Source organism: Tupaia chinensis, unplaced genomic scaffold (assembly GCF_000334495.1).
Source record: "Tupaia chinensis unplaced genomic scaffold, TupChi_1.0 Scaffold000387_1, whole genome shotgun sequence".
Classification (NCBI taxonomy): Eukaryota; Metazoa; Chordata; class Mammalia; order Scandentia; family Tupaiidae; genus Tupaia; species Tupaia belangeri.
Genome location: NW_006159889.1, coordinates 1,947,645 through 1,959,982, shown reverse-complemented (window position 1 = coordinate 1,959,982; position 12,338 = coordinate 1,947,645). Strand labels below are relative to the sequence as shown.

Here is a 12,338-nt window from a genome sequence, read left to right as displayed (position 1 = left end):
TAGCTTTTTCAGTGCCATCATTGTTGCTGTTGGCATCCTCAGTTTAGGCATAGCTGTGTGTGTGTGTGTGTGTGTGTGTGTGTATTCTATCTGTCCATCTCTGTGAGATGGAGAGAGGCTGCTATGGGCATTTTCTGTCTGTAGACCCAAGTGCATTGCTGAGCTGCCAAAGCCACCTGTAGTACTTCTATAACACCCTGAGTCCCTTTCTCCCCTGCCAGCCCTCTCAGCCCTCTGTCCTATAGGCTATTCTGGCAGGGGTTTCTGACTTGGGGCTGAGGTCTCTGGGCAAGCCCTTTTACTCCCTCCCTATTCTTGTTGCTTCTCACATTGGCTAGAAGCGCTGTGTACTAGGCCTGTTTGGGACAACCCGTATTGTGTCTTCTGACATGTTGAGTCTCGCAGGTGAGAGGGATACTAACCAGCTTTGATGAGTAGGAGACTCGAGCATTAATTTTTTATACATTAGCAGCAGCCAAGTGAGTGAATTCAATTATGAGGCTGCTTTCTCTCTACCCTCCTCCCCCCAATGTGGTGGTTCAGAGCTGAGACTAAGAAACCTGTTGAAATGAGAAACCCCTATTTCCTGGCTTGACCCCCTCACTAATTCGGGTTAAATTGCTACGCTATTGCAGTGGTGACACATTGTGTCTGCTTCTGTTTGTATAAGAGGATGCAGTGGGGGAGGAAGGACCAATTTGTGCAGAGATAAAAGGTGTCACGGGCAGATAACTAACGTCCCAGCCTCGTCCCTGCTCTCATTGTTGCTCAATTTGCTTCGTGTGTAAGCCCAGCCTTCCCCTCTTTCTTCCTTCCCTCCCCTTGGTCATATTTTACCTCAGTGCCACAGTGTAATGATGCCCTGCGTAGTGGGGGAGGAGATGGGCACCTCTGGCTGACAGCCCTTCCTGATAACCCAATTCCAGCCCATCCATCACCAGCTACTCTTCTCAACTTGAGGAACAGTGATCGTGAAAGGCGGGCCGTTTATCACCCCGGGTCTGTTTATCTCCTCTGGGTGGGGGAACAGAAACAGGAGAGACAAAGAGCTCTGTCCCCAGCAAAGAGCTGCCTAGGCAAGGTAGCCTGCACGTGCTGATGCAGACGCACGTCATGCGGACAGCAGGGGGTCTGACTAGGTGGGCTCCCGGACTGCATCCAGTGGGAATAGGACCTTTCCTGAGGCTCATCCCCGGAGGTGGACATTGTGGCAGTTCTGAGATGCAGGGCAGCCAGCGACAACATTCTTTGAGAGGGTGTTTTTTTTTGTTTTTTGTTTTTTTTTGAATGAACAAGTATAGAAACTTTACATGTAACCAAGCCCCACCACCCCTCGTAGGTGTCCCTGAGAGGGATCTTCTGTCTGGCTGTTTAGCAGGCTTCTGTTGGTCTGCTCCTTCCCAAGACTGGGCCTTCTGTGCCCCCATGGCTCGATGATGACTTTGAAGCTGACCGAGCCTCTCCCCAGGCTCCTTGCTTGTGCTTCTCAACTCTCCCACTTTTCTGCGTGGCAGATGGAGCACAGAGGTTTGCGTCTACAGGTGAGCATTTTGTGCATATCGTAGAGCTGTTGGGTTCCAGGACTGGAACTCTAAGACTTTGGTCCCACAGCCCTTCCTGAGAGGCAGAAAGGGGTCAGGATGGCTACAGAATCTGCTGGATCCTCCACTTTGGGACTTGTGTTTGATAAAAATGAGAGTGACATACACATCCGAGTTGCGTTTGTGCTTCGAAGAGAGAAAAACACATAAAGAATCACGTTCATGCACTTTTCCGGTTTTCCAGCACAGGTGCCCACTCTCCTGCTGTTCCTGGCTGTTGGTGTCTGTGGTCAGGTCTCCCTGGGTGGATGCTGCTGGTTTCCCCCCAGCTCTGTTTCTCCTAATCTTCAAAGCTGAGCTCCTGCTCACAGTGGCTCCACCTTGGCCATACCCATTAGTGAGGGGGGTGTTCCCTTAATGAGCTCTCCCCTGCCTTGGCTGGCGCCGAGCTAGCCACACCTGTTTGCCATCAGGGCTGTCTGGGACCAGCCAGAGTGGCTCGGTTGCAGGTGGTAGGGCTGAGTGAGGGGTGGGGTGGGGAAGGCTGGGCTCTTTTTGCTTTGTGCTGTATACTTGTGAAAGGGGGCAATTTCTTACACCTCCGTTTCTCCATATTGTTCTCTTCTTTCTAAACAAGGTGAAGGCTTTCTGTTTTCTTTTTTGTTATTGAAAAGGAGTAGTAAAAGAATTTGAGGAGTATCCCATCTTTTCTGACTTTCCTCTGGATGGAGTACTGAGGAGATAGAGTCCTAGGTACAGTTTGATATTCTGTTCTGATGACCCTATGGGGCCAGTGTGACAGGAGCAGGGCCACTCAGTAAAAGTAAAGGGCGGAGCCCTTTTCTGACCCTAGTTCCCACATTATCTAGAAAGCAATGATGTCCCTTGGATTGGAACCCACAGAAAGGATTGAGGGGCCCTTCCTTAAAGGGAGCCCCTTGCATTCATGTAGCTGAAGGAAGTTTTGATTTGGTAAGGAAAAAAAAACTCATTCCTTTTTATGGCCTGGACATAATTGGCTCTTTTCTATTGGCCATCAGTGATGTCATTCCGGCCCTCATAAAGAAAGGGAAATCACACCTGTGGACTTGGTGCATAAAATTTCATTGGGCAGCAGTAATAAGCATGACCAGATGATGTTTGGGCAGTTGGGGAGCTTTGTGCCCAGTGAATCCAGCTGCTTGGAGACCTGGGTACCATAAACCTGCCTGCACGTTCATGCCCGCAGGCTAGTCCAGGGCCCACTGCCAGTGGCTCTTTTCTTGGGATCAATATCTGGTAGGAACTAATGACATTCAGACCCTTTGTGCCAGGGAGACTTTTGCCCTTTCCTTTCTAAATTGTGGAACCATGTACCACTGTTACCCATGTACCACTGACCCTAGTCTTAGGCTGCTAAGAACCTTGAACCCAGATGTGACCTGGAGCAGTGACCACCGTGTTGTGTGGCCTGCCTCATTAAGGCCCAGGTTTTGTCCTCCTGTGGACTGTGAAGAGCTATGTGTGCATCTGCACTACTGCTGCCATGCAGTCGGAAGGCTTTGGTTACATTTCTAGTTCTACCCTTGGCTTGTATGACTGAGCAGATCCTTTTTCTTCTCTGATCTTCAGTTTCCTCTTTTGTGCAGGGGATGAGGAACACTCTAACTCACCTTCCCTTCAGAGTTGATCTCTTGGTACTCTCTAAGCTGGGGTAGGGCTGTGTGACAAAGATGGGTAGCCGTGTTCTTCTGAGGCCTCTGGGAGTTCAGGTGTTGGCATTTGGCTCTGTGTCACTCATGAAGATGGGGCTTGGCCCTGCTACATTTGTACTGCTTGTGCTTTAGAATAACAGGGCTGGGACCACCCAGAGGGCCACACAATAGCCTAAACACCCATCAGTGAGTCTGCAAACTGCATATGTACCTCCAAGTCACAAGAGCCCCTGGGTAAGAATGATAGTCCCCACTCCCCACATGCTTCAGTCAGATGTGGGGTACAGAATGGCAATCTGTGTTGCTGCTGAGACTCAGTACCTGCTTGACAGTCTGGCCATCTAGCCTGGCCTGGCCTGTCTTCGGGTGACACCTCTCGGAGAGGTTCTTCTCCTGGAGGAGCAGGCAGCATCCTACTGAGTAGACCCTTCCTGACTGGGTGGAAAGTCTACACTTGCCATCTATCATTGACATCCTGCTGACGAGGAGTCCTTTGACATCTTGCTGAAGAGGAGTCCCTCTGTCCCCCAGGGCTAGCCAGAGCCAATAGGACTCCTGACCAGTGTCAGCTAAAATAATCAGGGTAACTGGGCTTTACTAAAGGAAAATAACATAGGGGTGCCTTGCCTTTGCTGGCTAGTTCTCCTGACCTGTTCTTTTGTAGATTCTACTGTTTCAGGTGGCCCCTTTTACTCACAGACCTTAATATGGTCTTTCTAAAAGACCTAGCTCAGCAAGCATTTTCACAAATACCAAGGATAAAGAACATGAAAGAAAGAGTGAAGGAAATAAGAAAATTATTCAGTCAGATTACAGCTCTGATTCTTTTTCTTTTGGAGAGATTTTTGCTCTAGGGCACGTGCACTCTCCAGAGAGACAGAGAGAGACAGAGAGACAGAAAGCGAGAAATCACCCCCCAGGGGAGATGGCCATGCCACAATCCCTTCTCCTCCATTCTCCTCTTGGGATCTTGGGCACACACACACATGCACCCAGTGTTGAGTTTAAGATACTGGGTCCGGGATTTGAACTGTGGTCGACTGCATGGGAGTCTAGCGACATAACCATTACACCAACTGCTGGTCCCACAGCTCTGATTCTTAGACAGCCACATTCTAGCTCCTCAAACTACTTTTTATCCGTAAAAGCCTTGCCTAATATTCTCATATTTGTGACCTCAGTCCCACATGAGTACATCTTATCTATTGATCTCTTTCATCATCATGGTCTTGGCCAGAATTTTCCTTCCAGGAAACTTACTGGTTATAGTTAATGTCACTGTGCCACCTGGATGTTTGAGAGGACTCTGTTCCTCAGGTATAAAATCTTGGGTCTTATAAAATTAAATCCTAACTATGCTATCTGAAACATCGGGATCCACTTTCTGGAGCTACCTGCCAAATATCTGAAGGGTCACTGAGGGAAGGCTAGACTGCCCTTGAACTTTCTGGGGTAGAACTTGTTATCTCAACTTTCTGGAGTAGAACTTGTTATCTCATCACCAGGCCACCTAAAAAAGGAGATTGCAGTTGTAATGTCCACTTTCTATCTCTCACTCTTCAGCATTTTTCAGGCTGTCTTCTGTCCTCTACATCTTCCCCCCATCCCACTGACCAAGATCACTTGTGATTCAGTTATTCCAAATCTACTGACTTTTCTTAGCTCTTACCTTGCTTGACCCTACTGTATGGCACTTGACACAAATAACCTGCATTTTAAGCTCAAAGCACAGTTCTGTATATTTCAGAAAGGAGAAGTATGCTTTTATCACAGTTTAAGTTGACCACAGGTAATGTGAAGTAGGCTCAAAAGAGTACCTGTGACCTTGGGTATCTGATAGCCTCAAAAAGGTCTGCAGGGCTGCTTTCTGGAATTGGGTGTGGGTTTGTTGCAGGTTGGGTGAGCTTGTCTCCTGAGGAGCTCCTTAAGTTGCTGGGAGTATGTGCCTACAAAAGGCATTGCTTGGGGAAGCCTTCTGGACTCTCAGATCTTGGAAGGGTTCTGCAAGGAAGAAATAGAAATCTTATTCTCTGCTGTTTCTAAAGACATAGCTTAGACTCAGAGGTAGAAGTTATAGGGAGACAAATTTTATTGGGGGGGGTGGTTTCCAATGAGGTACATGCCCTGGCTGGGGTTGGGGGCAGTGAGAAATCACCTCCAGAGGGAAGGACCACACCACAGTCCCTTCTCCATTTCCTGTTGGGCTTTTGGGCATGCACACAAGTACATGTGCCTGGCATGATTTTTAAGCCACCGGATCTGGGACTCAAATGATGGCTGGCCATGTGGGAGTCCATCGCTTTAACCATCATGCCACTTTCTGTCCCTTAATTTAGTTTTTAAGGAAGGATGTGAAATTAAAGCTGGCTGCTGTGCAAAGTAGAAAATGCCTTGTGTATGATGGTAGTCTGGTAGAGGTGGCCTGGTTTCGTTTTTCTCTTTATGATAGAGCACATGCGCACATGAGAGAGAGAAGGAAAGAGAGGCACCTTCCACAAGGTCTGGTCCTGCTGTGATCCCCTTCTCCATTCCTCTAGCCCTTTGGATCTCGGGCACTCATACACGTGCATGCCCAGCGTGTTTCAGGCTGACCAGGCCAGGGATCCAAACTGTGGTCGCCATCTGCAATCTGGCTTCTCTTGAGCAGCACATTACCACTATGCCACAGAGCTGGCCCCAAAGCCTGGTTTCATTTCAGCTCAATAAAAGTTCTGAGGTATTAGCCTGGACCCTCTGCTCACCTCACTCTGTACTCTTCCCAAATGATCTTATCTACTCTTGTGGCTTTAATTTTTCTTCTATGACATTAACAATTCAGCAGTCTGTATCCTTAGTCCAGACCTCTCTTCAAAACTAGATACCAGCTGCCTCTTAGACATCATTCTTCTGTCAGATTATTCTCTTAGGCACCTCCAACTCAGCAGACATTGAGTGCTTGTCATGTGCTATGCATAAATCTAAAACTGCATTCCTGGCTCCTGCCTCCTTTGCAGGGGTGCAAAGGGTGGGCAGTAGAAGCAGTCCACCTCACTTTGAGCAGCAAACTTGTATGGAGAGAATTTAGAAACAGTAATCAAATGGACTAAATGCTGACCCATCTCCATGCCACTGCTTTCCTATCTGCATCCGTCTTAAGTGAGTAGCATGAGGCTAGCCAGCCAGACATTTTTTAATTGGCAGAGGGCATATGTGCTTACCAGAGAGAGAGAAAGAGAGAAAGCACCCGCCCCCCACAATGGGGTATCATCACACTATAGTTCTTCTGCTCCGTTTCTCCATCCTGTTGGAATGTCGAGCACGCACAAACAACTAGCATGTTTTCCAAACCTCTAGGGGGTGGGATGCCAACTACCATCAGCCATGTGGAATCTGCCTTTTTTAACTGCTAGGCTACAGGGCCAGCTCAGCCATAGGCCTTTAAGTTGAACTCTACTGTTTCTCCCACTGGGCCCCACATCTCACTTGGTCACCAGGTCCTCTGACATCTCTCACATTCCATTCCTTGGTTGCTGTCTCTACCACTACTCTGTATAGCCTCCTGACTATTTCCCTGCTTTTTTGGTCCGTTTTTCCTATTTCTGGAACAATCCTGATAAATCACAGCTCTTCGGTGGCTCTCCATTGCCTGTGGTCAAGCTCTTCTCCAAGGAGGAAAACTCTTGTGATCTTGATAGTATCATCTTTCTATCTTTCCATATATGTTCATGCTCCAACTGAAGACTGTTGTCTGTTTCTTTCATTATTCGTTTTTCTAGACAGACCGAGCCCTCTGTGAACAAGCATCAGCACAAGTTTGAATGGATTTGTGTGTGTAAAACAGCATTGTCAGCTAGAGGTAGAGAAAGTTGATAAATTTGAATAAATGAGAAAAAAAGAATAGGCCCTTAGTTTAAGTTCTGACCTGTTCTTATCCTTCTGCATGATCTCTTCTCTGTCTGAAAAAAGCCTTTAACTAGAGCCTTAAATGGGAGCTGAACCCTCTGTCCATCTATCTCTAAGTCACGTGCTCTCCCTTTTCTCCTCCTGTCTCGTCTCTACCACTCTACTGTAACTAAACAACAGACTGGCACTGTGGGAAGTATGTAGGCTTTGGAGTCAGCCAGAGCTGGGTTTAGTTCATGGCACTACACTGTCGTTTTTCAACCATAGGATCATAGGTAACCTCCCTGTATCTCATTTTCTTGTCTACAAAATATAGACGGTGGTACGTACCTCACATCTTTGCTTTGATGACCAAATATGCAAGTGTAAGTAAGGTCCTCAGCATATTCTAGGCCACTTAAGAATAGTAGCTGCTGATAGTTATTTTGGATAGAGTCTCCAGGCTCTCACATCTGGATCTGAGGGCTGATGCTGGAGCTCAGTGTCTATATGGTGCTATAAGTTGGGTCCCTTCCTTGGGTAAGGTTGGATCCATGGTTAATGAGTTGGCTTTTAGGGGGCCTCTTTGTCCTGTAGATGCTGTTGGTCTTCCATGCTTACAACTCTTAACTGGGATATGGGTGTGTCCAACTTGTTCTCTCTTTCTTTCTTGCAGGCTCCCCGGCCAGTGCCAGTATCTGGGCTTGCCAGTGGCAGATTACTTTAAGCAGTGGATTAACCTGAAAAAGGTACTGTGTCTCAGCCCCACCAGGTGCTTCCTCTGGTTCTCATGTGCCTTGAAGCTCCCCTCTCTTGTTTTCTTTTTTCATCTCTGTTCTCTTTCCTTTTCTTTTTGTTCTTCTCTTCTGTCAACATCCCTCCTTCCTCTTCCCTAGGGAACATGCACTGGAATGTTGTGTTTTTGTTTTTATTTTTTTATTTTTATTTTTTTTCCTAGGAATTGGGAACTACTAGGAGACCTGGCTGCTGGGTACAATATGGTGCCCTGGAACAGCCTCAGGAACCTCCTGCCACAAGTCAGCTTAGTGATTCTTGAGAAGCTCAGGGAGGGGAGAACACATCAGGGGTCAAGATAGTGGCTCCCAGGGGACTCAGAGAAAAGGGAGGTCATGGGGACAGAGGCAGGCCAGGTATTGCAAGGATTTGAGTCTTGAACAGAACATTCAAAGCATGTGGGATATATTGGGTTGTCAGAAAAGTCATGACACATTTTTGCGTAGAAAAGCATAGAAAAAATATGTAATGACTTTTCCGACAACCCAATAAATAGAAGGAGGGGAAAATGCTTTGAGGCAGGGAGAACAGCATACTTTTGGTATGTGTTGGGTGGGACTAAGGGAGCATGTGGAGGAACAGTACAAGAGAAAGTAAGTGTCTGTGCCACACTGAGGATGACCTTGGACTTCGTTCCATGCATGGTGGCAGCATTTGTGAACTCCCTTGCTTTCCCCCTGGTGTACAGGTCCTTTGCACTCTGGCTGGTTTACACTTTGACCCATACCCACCTCTCCTGCTGATTTCCATGCAGCTGAGCATCTGCTGCTTAGTACTTCCCATTTTTGGATGCAGAAGCTAGGCTCTGTCCTGCCTTGGCCGTTGGCCTTCCCTCTGTCTAAAATGTCCCCCAGTCTTTTTCATCAGGTGTGTTCTCTCTCCTTGAAGAGTCAGTGCAGGTATCATTTCTGCTCAGAAGCTCAGCAGTCTCGACTTGAGGTTCCTTAACCTTGGGATATCAGTTATCTCTGTAGAAACGGAATTTATATGTGTTTCCTTCCAGATGTGTCCATTGGGAGCACAGAGACTGAGTCTGGTCCTCTCTGTGTCCCCAGTGACTAGGTCAGGGCCAGGTACAGAGTATATGCTCAGTGAATAATTGCTGGCTGACTGGCTTATCTTGGAGAGCTAGCTCTGCAGAGGCCCTCCCAGGCGGGGTGGGTGGGGCCAGGCGTGCGCTCCTGGAAGACAGCGTGCCAGCTGTCAGAGCTCATCTGAAGCAGCGTGCTGGCCTCAGCAAATGCAATGTGAAGGGCCGGCCAGGCGAGGCAGGCGCTGACCATGAACAATTACTCTGTGAAGTTCACTAGACTTTTTGGTGTATGGATAGCTCCCTGCCTTTAGGTCCCTTGGCAGAAAGGCAGGAAAGCAGCCGACCCGTGTGGTAACATTGCCATTCAGGGCCACCTTAAAGCTTCTGGGCCCAAAGGGTGGGGGTGGAACAGGCTGTCCTGAGTCTATTCAGCTTGGTCTCTACTAGACTGTGTTGAGCTTGGGCTTGGGGTCGGGGTGGAATGAGGCCTCTGTTCCCAACTGGCCTTATGATTTCTTCTCTGGAGGAAATTAAAGTCTGGAGAAAACAAGGAATCTAAACTCTTCCTCTCTGCCCTCCAACCACATCATGCTCCAGGTGCTTACAGACCTAGCCAGGAGAGTTGACTTAAGTCTGGAGTTTAGACTGATAGCCATTCAAGACAGGGAGGCTGCAGAATTCGAGAAGTGCAGGGGCATGGTTATCTTTCTGACCTGTCTGCTGTGTGCCTTTGTGCAGCCTAAGGCTCCTCTTCCCACAGGAAGAGTAATGGGGAGCCACTGGCTCTGTGGCACAGCAGTCATGTGCTACTTAAGAGAAGCTGGATCCCACATAGCTCAATCCCAGCCCAGTAAGCCTGAAATATGCCAAGTATGCAAGAGCCCAAGATCCTACAGGCTGGACGACTAGAGGAAGGGAATGGTGGCATGGCGTACTCCTCTCTCTTCCTCTCTTACATGTACATGCACATGTTCTATCATGAATAATGAACAAAGAAAAAAAACTTTAAATAACAGTAATGTTAAAAACAGGGCCTGCAGGTGGCATGGAGGTTATGGCGGCTGGATCCCACATAACCAAGTGTCCGGTTTGAGTCCTGAACTGGTGACTTAAAAGGCACACTTGGCGTGTATCCCCAAAATCCCAAAAGGAGAATGAAGAAGGGATTGTGGCATGGCCATCCCACTAGAGTGATTTCTCATTTTCCTTCCCCCCTTTTTTCTTTGCATCTCTCTGGTGAGCACATGCACCCTATAGCAAAACATAAATAATAAATAAATTAAAAACAAAGCCAGTAAGACCATTGTCAAGGTTGGAGGAGGACTGTGTAAGAGCCTCGTTCTGTGTGTCCTTTCCCCCAGTGTGACCCAGGCTCTGGCTCTCCACAGGTCCTTTCCTGCCCTTGATGTTACTTTGTCTTTCCCCTTCCCCTCCTGCCCCCCTCTTCCTCATCTCCTTTAGCAGAGCTTTGGCCTTTGAAAAAAGTGGGGAGGGTCCTAGTTCACTTGGCCACCTGAGTAAGCACTAAGTTTCTGGGACTGAATTCACCATTCCCATTTCTTAAGGCTCCTGATTTGAGATGAAAAATGCTTTCAGCTGCCCTCCTCTCTGCAAAAATGGTGTGGGTTGAATTAGGAAAGAGCAACTTTTCAATGGCCAGGTTTCCACATTTCCCACCTCCACCTACTTCCCCTGTAGCAGAGTGGAGCTAGCCAGTGTTTGCTGACATTTGGAATGTCATTGAATGATCTTATCCTCTTATTGAGCTGTCAGCTTAGAGAGGACTTGGGGCCCTGCTCCCAGCTCCCTCTAGGAGGTCGAGCTGTCACTGAGGGGCCAGAAGAATACACACACACACACACACACACACACACACACACACAAGCACACGCACATGCACATACATAAATACACACAAGTATACTCGTGAATGAATACAACCAAGTGAGTATACTCAAAATTATATGTACATATCGATACAGGCATACAAGTGTATACACACATTCACATAAGCATACTCATCTGCAGAAACACTTGGAAATATGCAGACATGAGTGTGTTTATATGTAGATACTCATAAAGCAGAAAATGCATGCACATATGTAAACTTACATATCTTCATCAATAAACAGATATCCTTCAGTGCCTTCTATGTGCCAGGTACTATGCTGGGCCCTGGAGATAGAACAGAAAAAGTGGATGTTGAATAGATATTTTCAATTGCAGTGAGGAATACTGAACAGTTCAGAGTCATGGAACATATAATGAGGAAACTGACTTGGTGGGGTCAAAGAATAGTTCTCTGAGGAGGGATGTATAAGCTAAGACCCAAAGGAAGAGTAGGAATTGGCTCAGTCCAGGAAACAGCATGTGGTGAGGCCCTAAGTAAAAGCCTTGCAGCAGCAAGGAATCAGAATATAAGTTCCAGGAGGACAGAGAATTTTTGTCTTTTTTGTTTACTGTTGTGTTGCCATCACTTTGAATAGTCCTGACACATAGATGTTTAATCATTATATGTTGAGTGAATGACTGCCTGAAGCATAGTTGATGTTGGGAGAAGAGAGTGGCTTGAGATGAAGCTGGAGGGGAAGGCAGAAGCTTGTAGACCACACTTTGATTTTGACCTTTATCTTTAGGGTAAGGGGATGCTATTAAAGGGTATTAAACATGAGAGGCATCATTGGATTTGCATCTTCAGAAACTCTCCAACTGCATTTTAGAGAGAGCTATGAGCAGAAATGGGAGCACAATTGCTGGTTTCTATGAATAGGGCTGCATTTGGCATTTTCAGGTAGGACACATTATCCTGGGGGTGACATTGCTGAACTGGTGGTATCCCCAAACCCTGCTCATGGAATGCCACTAATGCCCCCCTCCAAGTCACTCTGACAGCAGAGGCCCCACCCCTAACACATACGTTCCCAGTGGCTTAGACAGAGGTAGGTGGAGGGAAATACTGTGTCTGGTTGAGAATTAGACCACTGCTGCAATCCAGGTGAAAGATGGTAGTTATTTGGATGAACCTTATTGCAGTGGCAATGGAGAGAAAGGAGCTGATTCTGGAGTGTACATGGTGTAGTCCTGCTGTAAACAATGTATAGGGTCCTAAAACACCACGCTGTAGAAAGTCAAACAGTAAAAATGCAGTTAGAAGTGCAACTCTCAAAAACTTTGTCAGTGACACATTAAAAAAGAAGAGAAAAATGTAATAGAAGTGGTAGCATAGTTTACACATGTTAAATGGTTAAGAAATACTTAAATACTACAATAAACAAATACACTATTTTACCTTGACAAAGAGCCAAAATTAGCTTGCAGAGATGGACATGAGAAGTCCACATGAGTTACTGTGAAGTGGTGGTAAGCGACTGTCTGAAGTCAGATGGAAAGATGTAACCCGATGATGGCCAAACA

General features: G+C 47.0%; 1 protein-coding gene across 9 annotated transcripts in view; it reads left to right on the top strand.

The window, feature by feature from the left end:
• Positions 1–12,338, top strand: part of ERI3 (ERI1 exoribonuclease family member 3) — a 144,657-nt gene that overhangs the window by 64,271 nt on the left and 68,048 nt on the right. For 8 of the 9 annotated variants that reach the window (XM_006153778.3, XM_006153777.3, XM_014589880.1 and 5 more), the window contains one exon: positions 7,773–7,845. The exons of the other annotated variant lie outside the window; for it this stretch is intronic. In XM_006153778.3, coding sequence (XP_006153840.1) covers positions 7,773–7,845 — 73 coding nt within the window. The remainder of the gene's footprint in view (positions 1–7,772; positions 7,846–12,338) is intronic. 9 annotated transcript variants of the gene reach the window in all.